This window comes from Lissotriton helveticus, chromosome 8 (genome assembly GCF_964261635.1).
Source record: "Lissotriton helveticus chromosome 8, aLisHel1.1, whole genome shotgun sequence".
Taxonomy (NCBI): Eukaryota; Metazoa; Chordata; class Amphibia; order Caudata; family Salamandridae; genus Lissotriton; species Lissotriton helveticus.
The window spans coordinates 1,157,287,830-1,157,310,151 of NC_136069.1; the positions used below are offsets into that span (position 1 = coordinate 1,157,287,830).

General features: G+C 42.5%; 1 protein-coding gene across 2 annotated transcripts in view; it reads right to left on the reverse strand.

Annotated features, from left to right (window-relative positions):
* The window catches only part of GAS6 (growth arrest specific 6), a 347,916-nt gene that overhangs the window by 129,783 nt on the left and 195,811 nt on the right, over nucleotides 1-22,322 (reverse strand). For both annotated transcript variants that reach the window (XM_078658080.1, XM_078658079.1), the window contains exon 6: nucleotides 21,926-22,048. In XM_078658080.1, the coding sequence (XP_078514206.1) occupies nucleotides 21,926-22,048 (123 nt within the window). The remainder of the gene's footprint in view (nucleotides 1-21,925; nucleotides 22,049-22,322) is intronic.

Below are 22,322 nucleotides of genomic sequence, written 5' to 3' on the forward strand. Positions count from 1 at the left end.
ACTACTTTGCTTATGGATGTCCGCCTTGCTAAAGAGTAGAATGCTGTTACTCTTAGAGAAGTTATCGAGCAGCTGAAGTGGGCTGACCCGTTGCTTCATGGTTCATACTGCAGGGGGTGGAACAACAATATGAATTATTCAACAACACACTAATGGACGAGGAGGGCTGGCTGAAAGCTCATATAAACATGCATATTATACATATTTAATCAAAAAGGTCTTGGTTAGTGTCAACCTAAAAAGAGCCAGGGTCGCATTAAAGGACGGATGTGAGAATTTCAGATACTAAAATATTGTCTGACATAAATATTGTAAGTTAAATGAAATATCTTTTGCACAAATATCATCCCATTGGGTGTAAATGTTCCTATTATCAATTTCAATGGTGCAATGTCTTTGCAAACAATATGTAGTACATTTATGTTAGATGATATTCTTACTACAATATTCTGGTAACATGCCAGAGCAAACATGACTATGTATCAATTTGGCTGCTTTACATGCTGCAGCATCTACAGCTTAATGCACAATGTGTGCTATATGCATATTTGTACATCAATTGATCCTGGTGAGGATGATGATTTGGAGTCTAATTGTAGTATAATAGGCTTTATATTAATGGAGAATGAGGAGGCAGGCATCGATAGATGCAAAGTATCTTACATTAACAAAGTTCTAATAAAAAAAGAAAAACTAGCTTTAGTAATTATTGCTCCAACAAAGATCTAGTGACCTGTTCAGTTCTCTAATATATTTGAATACTAGGATGAATCATTCCCCTGGTGTTCAGTGCGTATTTCCTGGGCAGTAGTATCAGTCAAAATGGATTTGTACGTTTTCGGAGTCACCGAGGACTAGAAATGTAACTCTCATAGAAGACACCACTGAGAAAAGGTAGATCGTGTGTCTGAAATGGTCCATTTTGCTAATGAAGCACTAAACAGCCTATCCAAGAGCAATTAGAATCTCTGCTGGCGTTGACCTAGTTCGGGAAAAAAACTGATAAGCAAATTAAGTGTTCAATATGACAATGAGAAATTGACTTTAAAGAAATACTTTGGGCGGGCAAGAAGAATATCTGACCTAACAAGTGGTGTGGGGATATAATATCAGGAAAACTCAATGGTACAAGTCACAAGGCACATGGGAATTAAGATGTGGCAGCGTCCCAAGTTCTACTAGAAATATAAACTATTAAGCAATACTGCTGTGTTAACCTTGAATAAGCCATCTTAAACCTATTTCCATCATGTGCTTCTCACCAAAGCACAAATAGTCCTGCTAATCAAAGATGAAGGGCCCCTGCCTCATCCTTTATGAAATTCTGGGGGAAGAGGATCAGAAACACCCACTTCCAATTACATTTTTCCACATATCGAGAAGTGCAATTCTCCAGTTGACAGATAGTTGAAGCCCATTACTTTCGTTTAGTTTCATAACTTTATTCGACAGTTAAGTCATAAAAGTACATACATTTTTAAAAACCAATCAATAAATATTTAAGATACAATTAAACCATTCCATAACCATCGAACAATTTAAAACTTCCATAGTTGTTTAAAATTAAATCTAAAAGCAATCCAAGATTCAATATTTACAGTTCAAATTATAATTATATCTAGCTGGAGCTGCGAGAAAACCACAGCAGATAGGAGGGGTGCAGGATCATCATAAACATAAAATATTATCTGCAATCACTCACTAGTCCTTTGGGCCAGTGTCTTCAGATGGATTCGCCAGGCCCAGCTTAAAAACTTTGCAACAGCAATACAGATAGGGGGGGGGGGGGGGAATCTGTACACAGGATGCGCAAAGCGTCGGCATACCTTCTTGTGCCCATTAATCGACATACCGGTTTTATCCACACGTTACGAGGTGCAATATACAGAGGGCAAGGAAACAATATATGGCCCACTGTCTCACATTGTTCTTGGCATTTATCGCATTTATCATTACCTGAACCCCCCCATTTGCATATATATTCCCGTGTTGGGAGGGCACCCACCCTTAGTTGAAAGTACAACTTACAGTCGTGGGGTTCTCAATCAAGTCCCAGTACTTCTCCAGCACTGGGCAAGACTTGAACTCGAGAAAACGACCAGTAAGGTGGGTGGAAAGGCCTTGAGAACTTACCGATAAAAATACCAATTCCCAATATCTTACTTTCAGGATTTCTTTTGAAGGAAATACTGCATTTGCAGGATCATCCCAAAGCTTGGACATCCCAAGATTTCCTAGGAGAGATCTAATCTCCTTTAACCATTTGATTTTATGGAATGAATCAGCTTTGATGACATCCATAAGATCCCTAGCATAGTGTGCAAGTTCCTCTGTACACCATAGCCTGCGCCAGTACAACAGAGGGCGAAGGTTAGCTTGGTATAAAACTGGCTTTTTGCCAAGATCCATCCATAAGGGTATTAAAGGGGTGCTTTGAGGGAGACTTGTAACTTTGCGTAAAAACGCATTCTCCAGCTTGGCCAGGCACTTCAGATTCTCAAACCCCCAAAGCTCGGCTCCATACAGGGCCGAACTTAAAACCTTCATCCCATAAATATCTAAAACTGGGCTAATTGGTTTGGTCAGGGAAGTCTTAAACTTTGTTAGAAGAATTCCTGCTTGGCGTTTATGCGTCAGGACAGCCCGATCAAGTTGACAGTTCAATCGCATATCTTTCTGTAGAGTGACACCCAAGTACGTAAAAAAAATCAACCTGTTCCAGGGGCAATTTAGTCATAAAAACCTTTCCCCTGAACGACCTATGTTCATTAAAGGACATAAACTTGGTTTTAGCAGTGTTCACGTCTGGGCCACGCAGGACACAAAATTCTTCAAATTGTTGGATGGCCTTTTGGAGACCGCGTAGGGTCTTTGATATTATTAAGGTATCGTCCGCAAACATGAGGATTGGGATGTGTATGCCTGTTAGCACCGGAGCGTCCGAGGGGCTCAGAGAGAGAAAGTCAACCACCCGTTGACAAAGAGTGAGAACAGGGTAGGTGCCATAACACAACCCTGTCGCACACCTCTGTCAACAGGGAAGGCATCCGTAACCTCCCCATGTACCCCCCACCGGACCCGGGCACAATTATCCTCATGTAGCCGGACGATAAGGGTCAGCAACTCTGGGGCCATCCCCATTTCTCCCAGCACTTGCCATAGTTTCTTACGCGGAACTAGATCAAAGGCAGCCCTTAGATCAACAAATACCGCGTAAGGGGCCCCCTTTCCTAGTAAGACCGTTCTCCAGTACAAGTTGATAAAGCGAAAAACTTGATCAATTGTATTGGTCAAGCGGCGAAAGCCAGCCTGCATTGGGCTGAGGACGTTGTTATCCTCCATCCACTCTTGAACCTTAGACCAAACCAATCTGCCCATCTTCTTCTGGACCGAGTCGATCAAGCTTATTGGCATGTAATTACCTGCTACAGATTTATCGCCCTTTTTGAATACTGGAACAATTTCCGCCCCCTTCCAAGAGGGCGGAACGTCCGCACCCCACGCAATTACGTTTGCAATGTATGCAATGTATAAACGCCAGGTTTGCTTCTCATTTAAAAAGACATCTGACGGAATGCTATCCATGCCCGGCGCTCTACCACCAGTTACTCCATCCAGGGCCCTATCAACATCTTCAGGAGTGAAGACCACCCCAACATAATAAGTATGTGGGGGCGGTTCATAAAGCTCATCATCACTGCTCTGGGCGTACTGTGGTTTGAAAAAGTCAACCCACGCATTTTGGGCCACATTATTCTGGGGGCGATCCGGGCAGCCTCCTCTGTCCCACTTATATATGTCCCAAAACTGCTTGGAGTTCTTAGCCACACAAGCATCTTTAAGTTCCTTCCACTACTCCTCATCCCATCGCTTCTTAGCCTCCAACTGGGTTTTCCTATAGAAGACCCGAACTGCCCTTACTTTGCATGTGTCTCTCGATTTTAGGGCTCTGCCAAGACTAACCCGAGCTTGTAGACATGCTGCATTGTACCATCCCTCAGGTCTCTTACCCCTTACAATCTTCCCTAAACAGGGCTTACAGAAATGAGTTTCTAAACGCTCAAACAATTTAGTATGGACTTCGGTCACAGAGGAACGGGAATCCATACTAACAGTAATAGCCCCAGCACAGCCAGTGCGTTGGTTACTTCTTCATTAATTATAGCTATTATTTCGGGATGTTCCACAATTCTGCTCCATTTTAAGTGGTGCATGTCGTTAGCTAAAACAAGGTTAGGCACTATTACGTCCTGAACGGGTGTTATACCCGCAGCTAAGGAGAGGCTGAGAGTAGCGCTAAGTGGATTATGGTCACTCTCTATGCGGTTAGATACCACCATATCTATAAGGTAGGGCCACAAGCTTATGTGGACGAGGAGATAGTCAATACGACTAGACCTATAGCAATTATCGTAGGTACTGGTTTTTGATCTATCTGATGGAGTACGTCCATTGGCTGCCCTCAGGTGATTTCCCACACACAATCCTTTCAGCTGAATGGCCGCCTCTGTCCATTTTTTTATGGGATTCATCTCAAGGGAGAGGATACCCCACCTAGAGTCCTCCTCTTCGGTAAGATATTGATCGTCATGCCCGAGAGGCTCAAAGATAGTGTTAAAATCCCCCGCTACAAGAGGCAAAATGTTCGTGGGCATAGTAACGAGTAACTCTTCTAATACAGATAAAACCTCCGATTTTTTCCCCCTGGAAGGCCTCGAGCATAGACATTAAAAATATCTAGACTGGTTCCTAAAGGGGTAACAAATCTTACTACAAGAATGTCACTGTTATCTACTAAACGTTGGTGAGTGGTACATCCTAAATCCTGCCTAACCCATATAATAAGTCCACCAACTGGGCGACCCCTATCTTTTTTAATTGCAGGGGCATGAAAAATGAGATACCCTACACGAAACACTGGGTCTACTAACCATGTCTCATGAAAAAGGCAAATGTCAAATTTTTCAATAAAATCCGACCACTCTGGAGAAACTAGTTTTGGGCCCATGCCTGCTATGTTCCATGAAATTATCGACGTAGTCCCCCTTACATGAACCGAACCCCCGACAGGGTCCAACCCATCCAAAAAACACTCTGCCCATCCAATTTATCAAAACCAAGTGGAACATTCTGGACTGATAATTCCCCACTAAGTAGGTTTGGGGGTATCTCAACACTTGATAAGACTGAATTATTATTTCCAGGAATTGATTCCATGTTGGGAGAATTAACTGCTAATATTTCAACATCACCCGTATTTTCATTGGTGGGTACTAGATGGTATGCCCCACCTCTGGACGGGATAGATTGTCATTCACAATCTTCCAACCCAGACACCCTATCAAAGACATTATACAGCCTTGAACCTTCTTCCGTATTTTCCCAACGCTCTACACCCCTTGCTAGCGACATGATTCTTGTGGGCTGCAGTAGAGCTCGGTAAAAGTAAGTGAGGGGTAGGGAACGTATTGTAGTTACTAGACTTGCCACAGGCCAATCGCAGATGTGTTCTGCAGCCTTCCTGTCTCTAAAATTAATAATAATACAATCTCCCTCTATGACCTTTTTTTGAGGACCCACCCAGTCAACACGCCTGGCAAATAAAATTTCAGCTGAGACCCCCGAGGGCAAAGGGCGGTGGTGATTGAGCCAGTAAATACACTTATTCTTAAGGTCCCTGAACTCCTCCCTTTTATCCTGGCTAAGGAGGGGAACCCCCGCGAGTACCACCACATAAGGGATGGATTCTGGTGGGAGATCTATACATGGCAATCTCATACCCAGTGGTGCGCGAGGGGTGTTCAAATTTGCTTGAGAGGTGTGAGATACCTCGCTTACAGCTTCCCCCCATCCCCACCATTCAACACCATTTGTTTAGACACAATCCCAACTCCCATTGAGGGAGTGTGCAATAGAATAGGACAGCAGCATCTGTAACAGCCACAGGTTTGTTACTGGTCACCAGGCCGACCCGAAGGCCAGTTTCAGTTATATGCCCGGGCTGTGTAGGAACAGTGGCATTAGGACCTTAAGCCCATGGTACAGTCCGTGCCTGGGCCGTAGCAAATTATAGTTCCAGGCACGCCTGCCTATTTCCAATTATGTCAAGCCTGTCATAAATTGGAAGACATGCTTTTTTGAAGATAGATTCCAGTTTAGTCCAGAAAACCGCCCTCAAGTCAGCAGGTACATCTTCACTGAAAGTCAAGGGCAGGGATATCACTTTGCTGGTAGAATGGCCTCCATCCGAACTCAAGGGCACTGGTGAAGTAACGTTCCTATTGTCAGTATTGATTTTCCGATTTTTGGCACTCCTTCCTTTGTCATTTACGCCCCCACGTTTCCTTTTAGGTCTTTGACTCGCCGGACTTTGGCTAACTGGTTGAGCAGGTGTTCCCTTCTTTGCAGTGCATGCAGACTGAGTCTTGACACAAGGGCCGCTGTCTCAGTAGGATTCACTACATTCCTGCCTCGCAAACTTGTATTGTCAGTTACGAGGGCACAAGACTGACTTTCTGCCTATGGCGATACACTAATTCCTTCCACCACATTATCACAGGTTGCCTCACTAGATGCTATGGCCAGGGATTGCAATGGTGATTTTGCTTGGGCTAATAAACCCAGTGAGGAGTGCTTTTCCAAAGCGAAATCCATAGATAATCTTTTTTCTGTCTGGGTGATTTCATGAGCTAAGATGGAGGATGCTCTAATCAAAAACTGATCCAGAGTTCCCACCATGAAGCCCCCGATAATGGATTTTCTACTTTTCCTCCCAGCAGGTGAAGCCATTATATAGTCCATAAGTGATAAATAGAGACAAAGCCCTTATGGAAATTCGCTTGCTAAAGGACAGTAGCTAGTCCAACAGGTTACAATTATAATTTGGCTTCACACTAACCTTCCGGTAAAGATGTTAGAGAGGGGCCCGTCCCGTCCTCAACCGATCTCTAACGGGCTCAAACGGGCCCGCCCTTCGCCCGGCGCGCGCCCGTGCGCGTCCCGCGGGGCGTGATTAAAGGGCTGCTGCAGGGAGGGGCTGCTACACAGGTGTTGACGCCCGCTGCCTCCGGGGCCAGTTAGTCTTTCCACCACCAGTCACATTCACAATGCCCCCGCGAATCCTCGAAGCGGGAGGCGCGAGTCGTTATTAAAGGGCTACTGCAAGGAGGGGCTGCTACACAGGTGTTGAAGCCCGCTGCCTCCTGGGCCAGTTAGTCTTTCCACCAGCAGTCACAGTCACAATGCCCCCGCGAATCCTCGAAGCGGGAGGCGCGAGTCGTTATTAAAGGGCTGCTGCAGGGAGGGGCTGCTACACAGGTGTTGACGCCCGTTACCTCCTGGGCCAGTTAGTCTTTCCACCAGCAGTCACAGTCACAATGCCCCCGCGAATCCTCAAAGCGTCTCCCGCAAAGCGGGAGGCGCGAGTCGTTATTAAAGGGCTGCTGCAGGGAGGGGCTGCTACACAGGTGTTGACGCCGCTGCCTCCTGGGCCAGTTAGTCTTTCCAACATGTACAAAGGGACCCCCTCATAAGGTTAATTATGGCCAAGGAACAGAGGGGAGCAAAAGAAACTACAATGTGAAGACGTTCCTACAGTGGCCTTATACTTTAAATAAGCAACTATGTCTATAAATGTAGCAAGCGGGTGACAAAAACACAATATATACTAAATTTATTCCAAACATATAAATTTTTATTATCTTTTTTTCTTTTTTAATTCATCTCAACTGTTATCAATCCGAATTTATCAGAGAATTATTCTCAATTCATATCAAAAAACTCAAAAACAAATACATTAGAGTCATAAATATCTACAAGGAAGATAATAATTAAAATTACCCCTTGGCAACAACCATATCTCTCAACACACTCACGTGTTAACAATCATACCACACTCAACCACACTCTAGGATGGAGAAGGAACTGAATTGTTAGCAAGATGACAATGCTAAAACATGTGGGAGCCAAGATGTAACTTTAGGCTCTCGCAGCAGGTCTACGCGCGTTTCGGCAGCTTTAAGCCGCCTTCATCAGGACCTTTTTCATCGTGACTGTTCAAATACCAGGGGATCTGAAAAAAAATTATACATAAAAAATGACCAATTTGTCACCACCCAAACATTAAAACTGATTAATTTCATTGCAAGACAACAGGGGCTCAACAGCGTGACCACAATAAGACAAGACATCAATGCATCAATTAACCAGGGCCAGCCGGGAGAAATCAGACTGCCCAAAACGATACCATATTGTACTGCTATTGGTAATGTTGACAGCAGAAGGATTTATAAAGTAATAAAAAAACACACAAAGGCATGTGAATGTTCCCCAAATTACCAAAAGCAAATTTCAAAAATGTGTGAGGTATCAAAATTCAAGACCTCTTCATGTGCCCTCGACTAGTGCTAATAACCAAAACAAGGGCATGGCCCCCATGCTTACCAGTCGTCCCAAACAAGTGGAGTCGCCAAAGACGTCTTCAGTAAATATCAAGGGACAGAGCGTCCTATATTGTCAAGAAATTGCTGCAGAGAAAGGATTCCTCATATTAAATCCAAACTCAACATTTTCAGAACAGACCTGTACGAATTACTTAAATAAGATCCGTATCTCATGTCACAAAAATGTTACAGAAAGGAAGATACCTTTTAATACAAGGAACCGCGTTGACAGTGATTTTTGCGCAACACGAATTCGTAATTTATTCACAGATGTTCGAAGTGGGAAGAAGACTTAGGGCATCGACGGTCAGCGGTGATTATTTATACCATGATCTATAATGGCAAGAAAACAGTTTTCTAAATCAATAGATTTACTTAAATCCACAATTTTTACAGCAAAGTTTTAAAAGCTGGAAAAGGAGGAGACGAGAACAACCTAAAGTAGGGCGTAAGCTTACTTAATGTGAACGTTTGGTCCCATATGTAGATCAAACCGGCTTCTCAGTCGTGGACCCTGCAACGTGGAAGTAAAGCATATAAATCCAAGCAGTCCAGACAACTAGGGTCAGCGTAAATAACGAATCATTACTAGCTATTAATTGTGGTCCCGCCCATGCGCTAACATGGACGAAAGATGTAACGTGAGATTCTATAGCAGTGTGTTGGTTCGGGGAGGTTAAAGAACCTTACACAGTATATCAGAAAAACGGTAACTTGAATGCTCGCATATTAAATGCAGAGAATTCCCAGCCAGTCTGTTAAGAGACAGGGAGAAGCCTTACACCAGTTTCAGGCAGCATGGACGTTTAAAACGGCGAAAAAGCACGGAGGTAATAAACCTGTATATGCCAATAAGTGAATGCAGCCTAAATCCATTCATACCCCCGGGGGCCAAAGGCTCGCTTACCTCAACAAACCGGCAGTGTGGCCGTCTATCCGCACCGTGCGACGTCTCTCCTTGCAGAACGTTATTTTAGGGCGTTCGCTCCATCCGTTTTAAAGCCAGACCTGTGAGTTAATTGTCGGGTGTCATGTGACTGAGTACGTCACGCCCGTCCGCCTCTAAGTAACAAACAAAGGACTCTAAGCCTCACACTAGGTACAAACGACGGACTTTGCAGCAACCTCCGTTTCTTTCCATCACACACTAACTCTACTAAGGAGGTAGAGATAGGGCTACACGTCGGATTCCATCGATATAGAGAGATAATTTGGGCAGAGACAAGGTTCCAATATAATCAAAGCGCTAAAAAACGGACTGCATAACTTAAAGGGACATTTTAGAAAAGGTCAGACTACTAGATCTGAAAAGGAGAAAATAAATGCAATTAAACATTTATTAACATACAACTCTCCCATCAAGACCAGGTAAACAACAAAACGCTACAGATTTAGGCATATGTGCCGGGGCCAAAATTAACAACATATGGGCTACGATTGCTTACATATTAACGACAAATAATACTAGATGTCTCTTAGGGTGCTTCCAAGCTGGAATGACAGTAATGCAGAGGCACCCTGAGAAAGTCCGAGTGAGGGCACCCTCTCTGGACTATTACCAGTGTGTCCCAAGGGTATACACAGGTATTCACTTGGTCACGTACCACAATAGTTCTTCATTTAATCCACGTTTTACACTGTCCAAAAGATAGATCCAGAAGGTCTCACGTTTCTTACGTGTGATTTCATTGGCTTGACCTGGCTTGGGTGTCACTTTTTCTAAGATACACCATTTGATCTCATTTTCTGTATGAGATTTCTCCAGACAGTGTTGGACTAGAGGAGCTGACAACTTCTTCGTCCTAATCGCAGACTTGTGTTCACTGAACCGGACGCGAAACTCACGACCCGTCTCCCCAACATAGGCCAGGCCACAGCCACAAAAAATAATGTACACAATATTATTACTGCGACAATTCGTCAAAAATCGCAGTTTAATATGTTTTTCATTATATATAATCGTATCTGACACGATGGCTGAGTCGCATGCGTGGCATGAACCACACCTGTGATTGCCCACAACCATGGGTAAGCCTGTAATAGAAAGCTGGTTGTTCAATTGAAAATTTTTGGCAGGAGGTCTAGAATGGACCAACATATCCCGTAAATTTCTATTCCTCCTATAAGCAAGCATTGGAGGAGGGAGTGATGGGCCATTCTCATCAGTGTTTAAGATTCTCCAATTTTTGTTAATGATATTGCGGATCTTGAAATTCAAGGTCGAGTGATCAATCACGCACGTGATCCGATCTTGTTTGACTCGTGTATTGCCCAGGAGGAGTGCAGCCCTGTCATAATATTTCGCTCTTTTGTACGCATGGCGCACAAGGCGATGAGGATAGCCCCTTTTGAGCAGTCTTTCCTTAAGTGCATCTCCATGTACGTGAAAGGACGTGATATTAGTACAATTGCGGCGAATTCGGAGGAATTCACCGAAAGGTACGGAATCCTTTTGACAGTTGGGGTGATAACTGTGATATTCCAAAATGGTATTTTTGGCTGTGTTTTTTCTAAATAGGCTAACAGTCAAATATCCACTGGTTCCCTCGATGCTAATATCCAGAAAGTCTACCTTGCAGGTGCTAGAATTCATCGTGAACCTGAGATTGGTATCACTCGCGTTGAGCCAAAGTAAAAAAGTTCGTAAAAGTTCATCCGATCCGCTCCAAATAAAAAAAATATCATCAATAAAACGCTTCCAAACAGAAATATTCTCGAAAAAGGGGGCCAGTTCGTTGTAAATATTCTGGATTTCCCATTCTCCCATGAATGTATTAGCCACACTAGGGGCACAAGAAGCCCCCATTGATGTGCCCTTGATTTGTTTAAAAAATCTGCCGTTGTATTCAAAAAAGTTGTTCATCAACACAATCTCCAAACATTGGAGAATGAAGGCATCAGGGCGATCCGATGGGTATCTACTCAGGAGATCGGAGACCGCCCGTAACGCCCGACACTGAGGAATGTTGGTATACAAAGCCTCAATGTCGAGCGTCACAAGGATGTCCGTCTCAGGGTTAAAGGGGAGGCCCTCTATTTTATTGATAATGTCCCCAGTGTCTCGGATATATGAGGTGTATTTCTTAGTCAGAGGACACAGAAATCTATCCACATATTTTGACAGCGGCTCGGTACTAGAGCCGATAGTCGAAACAATAGGCCGCATGGGGGGGTTGGTTTCTGATTTATGCGTTTTGGGGAGACCATAAAGCACAGAGGTGGTGGGAGCTGCCTTATTGAGATAGTCATATTCATCCTCGCAGATAAAACCATCTGCAAATGCCAATTGGGTGATTTCCTGAATCTGTTTGTTGAGTCTTTCCACTTCTTTACGTTGTGCCGGTCTATAGTGTTCGGACACTGACAACATTTCCAACATCTTATTGTCATAACTCTCCTTGTCAAATACAGCAATACCCCCGCCTTTATCACAAGGCTTAATAACAATTGAGGGGTTAGCTATTAATTCCTTCAAGGAAGTAGTTTCCAAATTGGAAAGATTAGAAGTTGGTTTGTAAGGGTTTTTTATGACTCGTGCGATATCCTGAAGGACGTTCTTTTCAAAGATACTGACTTCAGTACCCACCATGTCAAGCGTGGGTGTGAAGGTCGAAGGTGGTTTGCATCCTGACATGTTATTATCATCCTCAACTTGAGGACGGTCAGTAAAGAATTTATTCAGTCTGACTTTACGAAAGAAGGCAAAAAGATCTTGATGTAATTTGAATTTATTGAGATGAATACTAGGGACGAAGGAAAGGCCCCTACTCAATACTTTTACATCTTCAGCCTTAAGGTTTATCGTAGATAGATTGTAAATGGGTAAGTCCTGGGTGGGCCCAATATGAAACTCCTCAGAGCCTCCTACCACCAATACTGCTGATTGCGGGTCCGCACGTATTGTTGTGGAGGTTGAGGGTTCATCTGGGCATGAGTTGCTTGATCTTGCCACCGGACATTCCTCCCTCTGAAGTGGCCCGGGGTAAAAAAACCCTCCCATTAAATGGGCGTTGGTTAGATCTGCCCCTATCTTTTGGACAGTGTAAAACGTGGATTAAATGAAGAACTATTGTGGTACGTGACCAAGTGAATACCTGCGTATACCCTTGGGACACACTGGTAATAGTCCAGAGAGGGTGCCCTCACTCGGACTTTCTCAGGGTGCCTCTGCATTACTGTCATTCCAGCTTGGAAGCACCCTAAGAGACATCTAGTATTATTTGTCGTTAATATGTAAGCAATCGTAGCCCATATGTTGTTAATTTTGGCCCCGGCACATATGCCTAAATCTGTAGCGTTTTGTTGTTTACCTGGTCTTGATGGGAGAGTTGTATGTTAATAAATGTTTAATTGCATTTATTTTCTCCTTTTCAGATCTAGTAGTCTGACCTTTTCTAAAATGTCCCTTTAAGTTATGCAGTCCGTTTTTTAGCGCTTTGATTATATTGGAACCTTGTCTCTGCCCAAATTATCTCTCTATATCGATGGAATCCGACGTGTAGCCCTATCTCTACCTCCTTAGTAGAGTTAGTGTGTGATGGAAAGAAACGGAGGTTGCTGCAAAGTCCGTCGTTTGTACCTAGTGTGAGGCTTAGAGTCCTTTGTTTGTTACTTAGAGGCGGACGGGCGTGACGTACTCAGTCACATGACACCCGACAATTAACTCACAGGTCTGGCTTTAAAACGGATGGAGCGAACGCCCTAAAATAACGTTCTGCAAGGAGAGACGTCGCACGGTGCGGATAGACGGCCACACTGCCAGTTTGTTGAGGTAAGCGAGCCTTTGGCCCCCGGGGGTATGAATGGATTTAGGCTGCATTCACTTATTGGCATATACAGGTTTATTACCTCCGTGCTTTTTCGCCGTTTTAAACGTCCATGCTGCCTGAAACTGGTGTAAGGCTTCTCCCTGTCTCTTAACAGACTGGCTGGGAATTCTCTGCATTTAATATGCGAGCATTCAAGTTACCGTTTTTCTGATATACTGTGTAAGGTTCTTTAACCTCCCCGAACCAACACACTGCTATAGAATCTCACGTTACATCTTTCGTCCATGTTAGCGCATGGGCGGGACCACAATTAATAGCTAGTAATGATTCGTTATTTACGCTGACCCTAGTTGTCTGGACTGCTTGGATTTATATGCTTTACTTCCACGTTGCAGGGTCCACGACTGAGAAGCCGGTTTGATCTACATTTGGGACCAAACGTTCACATTAAGTAAGCTTACGCCCTACTTTAGGTTGTTCTCGTCTCCTCCTTTTCCAGCTTTTAAAACTTTGCTGTAAAAATTGTGGATTTAAGTAAATCTATTGATTTAGAAAACTGTTTTCTTGCCATTATAGATCATGGTATAAATAATCACCGCTGACCGTCGATGCCCTAAGTCTTCTTCCCACTTCGAACATCTGTGAATAAATTACGAATTCGTGTTGCGCAAAAATCACTGTCAACGCGGTTCCTTGTATTAAAAGGTATCTTCCTTTCTGTAACATTTTTGTGACATGAGATACGGATCTTATTTAAGTAATTCGTACAGGTCTATTCTGAAAATGTTGAGTTTGGATTTAATATGAGGAATCCTTTCTCTGCAGCAATTTCTTGACAATATAGGACGCTCTGTCCCTTGATATTTACTGAAGACGTCTTTGGCGACTCCACTTGTTTGGGACGACTGGTAAGCATGGGGGCCATGCCCTTGTTTTGGTTATTAGCACTAGTCGAGGGCACATGAAGAGGTCTTGAATTTTGATACCTCACACATTTTTGAAATTTGCTTTTGGTAATTTGGGGAACATTCACATGCCCTTGTGTGTTTTTTTATTACTTTATAAATCCTTCTGCTGTCAACATTACCAATAGCAGTACAATATGGTATCGTTTTGGGCAGTCTGATTTCTCCCGGCTGGCCCTGGTTAAATGATGCATTGATGTCTTGTCTTATTGTGGTCACGCTGTTGAGCCCCTGTTGTCTTGCAATGAAATTAATCAGTTTTAATGTTTGGGTGGTGACAAATTGGTCATTTTTTATGTATAATTTTTTTTCAGATCCCCTGGTATTTGAACAGTCACGATGAAAAAGGTCCTGATGAAGGCGGCTTAAAGCTGCCGAAACGCGCGTAGACCTGCTGCGAGAGCCTAAAGTTACATCTTGGCTCCCACATGTTTTAGCATTGTCATCTTGCTAACAATTCAGTTCCTTCTCCATCCTAGAGTGTGGTTGAGTGTGGTATGATTGTTAACACGTGAGTGTGTTGAGAGATATGGTTGTTGCCAAGGGGTAATTTTAATTATTATCTTCCTTGTAGATATTTATGACTCTAATGTATTTGTTTTTGAGTTTTTTGATATGAATTGAGAATAATTCTCTGATAAATTCGGATTGATAACAGTTGAGATGAATTAAAAAAGAAAAAAAGATAATAAAAATTTATATGTTTGGAATAAATTTAGTATATATTGTGTTTTTGTCACCCGCTTGCTACATTTATAGACATAGTTGCTTATTTAAAGTATAAGGCCACTGTAGGAACGTCTTCACATTCCAGTTAGTCTTTCCACCAGCAGTCACAATGCCCCCGCGAATCCTTGAAGCGTCTCCCGCGAAGCGGGAGGCACGAGTCGTTATTAAAGGGCTGCTGCAGGGAGGGGCTGCTACACAGGTGTTGATGCCCGCTGCCTCCTGGGCCAGTTAGTCTTTCCATCAGCAGTCACAGTCACAATGCCCCGGCGAATCCTCGAAGCGTCTCCCCATTACTTTCAATCTACTATGGAAGGAGGAAGAAGATGATGAAGAGGATTATGCAGGGTCATCCTTCCTTGAAAGCAGGAGTTCCTCTTTAGTTCTCGCATGCCAGATAGAGCAAGCTGTTTGGTTGCGAAAAACCTACTGTAAACTTACAGTGGGGTCAGAATCCGCGTACTGCTTCACATTGGTTGGCCTTATTGTCAAGCTCATTTGCTCACTTCTTCTTTAGGCTTTCCTTGCTCTTCATTGGTCTTCTTATTTAGGCTTTCCTTGCTCTTCTTTGGTGTGATCCTTCCCATGGAGCATAGCCTCCTCTTTGCATTTTTTGACTGGCTTACTTTAAGCCATCCACTCCTCACTTTTAGGGATCTACTTCTTCCTTTTGGTTAAGCTCAAGCCCTCAAAAAGAGTGCCTGTGTTTCAAGCATTCTCACTTATGTGCTTCTATGTGCTTCTCCTTCTCACTCCATGGCGTTCTCTCTTCTGTGCTTTCCCTGCTCCCACACAATGCATGTTTCTCTCTCCCTTGTGTACTTCTTCCCTTGCCCCTGTGTTGCTCTCACACTTACTTTTTTCTCCCCTGCCCTCTGTGTTGTTCTCTCACTAGAGTGCTGCTTTTCTCCTCCTCCAAGCTTTTTATTTATCCCCTGACCACTCTGAACACACGTGGCCTTTTTTTGGTGAGGTAGGAGGTGCGGGGGGTGTCAGGCAGAAAATGGTTGCAATTCCTTTGCTTTAAAAAAAAAGTGCTTTTTTGTTAATTCAGTTTTTTAAATTAATTTACAGATCTATTTTTGATTAGTAAATAACAAACTGCTCCAACTTCATTTCAGAGAGGCTTCTTGCTTGAGTATATGTTTTCATGCATGTACACACCTACAGAATGACGTGGCTACCAGTGGCAGCAGTGTCATTGCGCCTTTTATTTATTTATTTGGGCCATGCTCTACAAGTGCTTTTGTCAATGCTATAAAGCCCTGGTAAAAGGCACGGGCTAATCAACAGGTCCCAAAGGCTAAAGTTATTGGCTTGACAATGCTGATTTGATTTGGAGTCAGAAAAGGTATATTCTGGATACCAATACTCTCACTTTCCATCATGCACCTTCCGAGAAATATCTTCAAAGAACACTTCCTATGGCAAAGTGGGAAGCATACAGTTAATCTAAAACTTCAACCACTGGAACTAGAGGGATTGAAGGTTTCCAAGAACACGCTCTCTGCAGATTGTTAGAATTTCTTAAATTACTTAAATCAGTGATACATAGCAAGAAGCAGGTAAGTGTCCGTGATATATTGAATTTTAGGCGTTGAGCTGGATTCCTTACATCGGAGCTAAAGCACTGGCACTCTTTAAGCCCCTATTCTGACAAATTATTGAGGAACTAACAGCTGGCTTACATCTGTAATTGGGAGGCCAGATTAAGGCCTAAACTGCCACTTTATGGCACTAACACATTCCAAACACTTATTTTTAGGGGTGTCAGCAAAACGTCAAAAATCCTAGTCCTGTTTCCAAGGAGACATTATACCAGTTTTTGTGAACTCTAAGCTATCTTTAAATTACAAGAACACGAGAGATCCGGTGACATCTCCAAGTTTAGCATTCAGTCTTCTTGTGCTTTAGGGTAAAGAGTGAGGACAAATGTAAAACCTACCGCAATCGTCACCACCTGACCGAGAGTTGCTTCGCATGCACGGACCCCAGAGGGCTCGGGTCCGAAAATTTCACAAGAAATTATATATATAATTAATATATATATATATATATATATTGAAGCTCCGTACTACCAGAAATCTCGGGGCACTCGTCGGCGGGTGCTGTAATATATATATATATTTTTCTCCACAATACGATCCTTTAGACTCCACGCGCTCATCTACTGGTGCTCTGCATAGGGGCCGGATCTTGGCTCAAAACAACAATTTTACAGCAAAGGATGCAGCACTCAAGATTTGGTTTTTGTTTTGAATTTATTATAGCTTCAAGCTCGGAAAAAAAATAATATATATATATGTACTTTGAAGACTAAGAATAGTCGAAACGCGTAGGCCGTCCTGTTGCTAATGCACGTGGTGTTGTAAAGAATAAATAATTTAAACTTACTGCTGCTGTGGTGCCGTGACTTCTGTGAAACAAATGTGGAACCCAGGAGATTCGAAGTAATATATATATATATATACATATACATATATATACATATACATATATATATATATATATACATTTATGGAGCAAATTTAATTCCAAATTATTAGCTTGGAAGGGTGCAGGGCTAATAAGTGGCGATGAATTTAAATTCCTAAAGACAGATTATCCTGTGATTCCGGTTTTTTACTTAATCCCGAAAATACATAAAAACCCTGTGAAACCACCAGGGAGACCGATTATTTCGGCCAAACGCAGTATGTTCGAAAATACATCCAGATACATTGATCACTTTCTTCAGGAGCATGTAAGAGCCTTACCATCATATCTGCGGGACACTGGTGACTTTTTGGAAAAGATCGGTCCTATAGAATGGCATGACAATTACCTACTGATCACACTTGATGTGACTGCTCTTTACACGAGTATTAATCATATGGACGGAATTCGAGCAGTAGAAATATTTTTACGAAGTAGACCTGCTTTTATGTTGAGTCACAATAGAATGATCAGTGACATGATTCAAATATGTCTCCACAATAATTATTTTCTTTTTCAGAGCCAAATCTTTAAACAACTAAGGGGAGTGGCGATGGGGGTCTGCTTCTCCCCCAGCTACGCATGCTTGCACATGGGGCTGTGGGAGGAGCAGGTCCTCAGGACCACATTTGAGGAAACCATGTCAAACAATGTGGTGGCATGGTATAGATTCATTGATGACCTCTTTATAATTTGGAGGAGCTCAGAACACAGTGCAGAGACATTTATTGAAGGCATAAATGTAAATAATCTGAATCTAAAATTTACTGGTCATATGAGTAGGTCTTCGGTAAACTTTCTTGATGTGGAAGTCTACATTGAGAATGGCTAACTAGAGACGAGGTTACATCGTAAAGACACGGCCGGTAATACAGTTTTGCATGCCTCAAGTCACCACCCAGGGCACCTGATTCGCAGCATCCCCTATGGGGAGATGCTGAGAGTCAGGCGAATATGTAGCACGGATGAGGAATGTAGGCGAGCCCAAATGAACAGTAGGGAGAGATTTTTGGCCAGAGGATATTCGATGTTAGTATTGGACAAAGCCATTACAAAGGCCAATCAACAGCACATGGTGGTAAACCAAGGAAAGGGCATTTTGAACCCACAAGCCACTGAGATGATAACCTCAGATCAACCAAGACTCATCACTAAATACAGTAGGCAGCACAAACAATTGCAAACTATTATACGCAGGAACTGGCCAATTGTTAAGGGTGACCCTGTTATTGGCATGACTTTGTCTACTAATCCAGCAATTACGTTTAGCCGAGCATGATCCATGAGCGATATGCTTGTGAAAAGTAGTCCAGAAGTAGTAAGTGGCAGTTCCTGGCTACGAACCACGAAGGGCTTTACTAAATGTGCCTTTTGCAAGGCTTGCAAGCTGGGGAAAAATAAGACATCGTCTACCACCCCATTTAGTGCAATACCAGTGCTCATCTCCAAGAAAATGACATGCAAATCTGACTTTGTCGTTTATGTGCTGGAGTGTGTGTGTGGCCTGCAATATGTTGGGAGTACCAAATTGCAGGTCCACAAACGCATACTTCAGCACATGCGAGCTATTAACAACAGGGATGAAGCATATCCAGTGGCAAGGCACATCAATTCTTGCCATAGCAATGATTAAGTTGTCTGAGCTATTTTGCAATTGACATGGTTCCACCATTACGTAGAGGAGGCAACAGGGAGGCCCAACTGAGATTATTAGAGACACAGTATATCCTCAAGCTCAACTCAAAGACACCTGATGGGCTGAATATCAGTGAGGACATGTACACGTGTCTCTAAGGACCTGATATTATGTGAAGTCGTTGCGGTACAGTAGTAGGGTTACAGGTGTTAGCAGTGATCGCTAGCCTGAGCAGGAACAATGGGTTTGTAGAACATGCAACAGTATATAAAAACTGCTTCAAAAACTGGAGAAAATAAGATGAAAAAAAGAACTGACACCTTGGTGCGGATTGGTGCGGATTGAAACTCTAGGGACCCATAGGAAAATGATATTTACGTATTTCACGCTTCCCTTCTTTCCTTTTTCTTCCTTTTTTTCTCTTTTCATGTTTTTCTTCTCTTTCTTTTTCTTTCTCCTTATCTTCCCCTTTTTTGGGGTTTTATTTTAAGTAATGCACAGCACGGAAATCACCACAATAGAAGGGCAGTTGGGATACATTAATTTCGGAAGAATGATTGAGGCCCACTCGGGCTATATTAGAAACCCACCATTTTAGATCAAATGTTTCACAGTGGTTATCTGCATATTTGTACAACCACAATGCATTTTTTTGCACATTTACAGGCAATTTTGCACAAATTATTGTTGTATATAGAATGTGATATATTTATATTTTTCTATATTTATATATGTGTATTTATTTGGGCAATCTATTTTTAATCTATTTATATACTTGCGGAATTTTGCACAAAATGAAATTTTGCACATGAATAGATTGGCAGATTAACTAGTGGAAGGGGGTTGATATCTGAAATTATGTGGAAGTCTGTTGTTTATTTCCTTAGGTCCAGTGGTCAGAAGCCCCGCATTTGCACTTTAAAGGGTGGGGACTTGGTAAACAATGTCATGTGATCAAGGGCTCACAGGGCCTGAAACGAGTCATGGCGGCAATTGTGTTGCATACAAGGGAATAAAATTTGCAAATTACCTGCTGGGTCCATGTTTCTGGAAGAGTTCAGAGGAAAATACGGAGTTCTTGGAATATATATATATATATATATATATATATATATTCCTACAAATTGTCTCTCCAAATGAGGACGCCACTCCGTAGTCAGGTAAGTTTAACTAAACTGTTTATTTTCAAAGGCTGCGCATTACGCCCGTAATCAATCCCCGACGCGCTTCAGGGGGCAGGAAACAAGTCACGGTATTGCCACACCTATAAATCCCCATGATGCACGTCATCTCCAGTGATGCATGCTGCTAGATGTGGCCACTTATGCCCCAAAGTTAGGGTCCGTGAAGTTTGTCTACAGTTTTTTGTTTACAAAAACTCGTACAACCCTCCAGTGGGCTCCAGGTGTGAGGCACAGCCTTCCCCACTCTGTGCTGTCCACGCTGCATTTTACGAACACCTGATTGCGCCCGTGCAGTCCTGCCTCCACATTTCAAGCAGGCGGTGCTTATAATTTATGGACAGTGACTCAGGACCTACTTAAGGATTAATTATTCTCCGTTTCAGGACTACAACATCTATTGGTGCAAGACGCGCTTGTTGGGCGTGGCCCACTGAGGGCGGGGCTTGCTAGGTCAACTCATGACCTGTGAAAAGGAGCCGCTTGAGACCGCCAAACGATCCACAGACCTTTGAGAAGGAAGCAAGTGCTTCGAAACGCGTCAGGTCTTAATAAATATATCTGAGAGCAGCTTTGCATCTTCATGTCCTTTTTAAGCACGGCCAAATGGTGTTTCCTTGGAAGTGAGCTGAAGGGTGAATACTTGCGGGGAACAGACCAGAGGGTCCGACTTGTTGTGTGTGCGCCCCTACATGCTTGGGCATCATGGTGATTAGATATATATATATATATATATATATATACACACACATTTACACACACACATCCATATGCAAACACACATCACAAACATGTATACTTACCATATACGCGTGATAAAGCCATACATGGTAAAGACATATGCGCTGTAAATAAAATTGTGTTAAAAATGCACCTTAATGGTACAGCGGGGTAAAAAACACTCATTGTAAAGGCCGTTTCCCATTTCGAGGAGGCACCCATCTACTATAAAGAACCACAAACTTTAAGCTGTCTGCATACAGAATAAGTCATATGGTAAAGCTGCTTCAGAAATAAAACAGTCTAATTTCTGCACTAAAGGGTTACAGAGGGATTCATATTGTCTCCTCATACTTTCAAATTGCCCAAGAATGACACTTTCCAGGAAACCTGTGAGGTTCCGAGTCCTCTCACACGCTTGGCGAAGAACCTGATCACTACAAGCACTTGGCACCTGAATTGTTAAATTTAAAAAATTAAAACGTTGACTCTAAAACCTGATAGTGTCAAAATAAAAATGTGCAAAATAACTAATGACTCAAACTGCTCAAAGGAAGTACTTGTGGCAGAAATCCTATGTTCTAACCAGTAATTTCTAACATATCTGTAGGCAAATGAAATCTGGAAACACGAGATTCTTGCAATCTGGGTTTTCGACAGAAACTATGCATACATACAGTCACTATCCATCCAGTCGAGCCATTACTATCAGAAGCCCATCCTAATGGTGGTAGAGTAACTTTCTAAGCCAAGTGTGAACATTCATAGATCAGTAAAGACTAGCCATATTGGTTGATGTCTATGCAATGCACAAAAACTGAAACCCCGGATACTCGCAAGCCAAATCAAGCAGTTAGCATCAAAATGTCAGTTTATTTTTTACTTTTCATACTTACAATACGACTAATTCGGAATATATAAAAAAAAGATATATATATATATTTATCTCTCTATATATATATATATATATATATATATATATAGAGTCTTGAAATTAGCTCACTTCTCTTACCGTCACAAATTCTGTTGTTTGACTTAAGTGCATAGCCGCTGAAGCATGAACAATGGTAGCTGCCAGGTTTGTTCAAACAGATTTGATTACAGCCTCCATTCTTCACAAAACATTCATCTTTATCTACAAGAGAGAACAGATCACTCTCTTGGTTAAGTAACTCAAAGAACAAATGTTTTATATTCGTCTGAAAAATGCAACCACAATGTTTTTTTACATCACAATCTGAGGAGGATGTTCTGTTAACACCTGCCATGCCACTTGAAGGGCTTGGTCACCCCTGTGTAACTTCTTGGGTTCTTGAAGTTCTTGTATCCAGGAGTCCCGATGTGTTCGTTTCTAAAGTGCAAACTAAACACGGAGATGATTGTTCAGACGGGTTCAGGGAACCACTTCA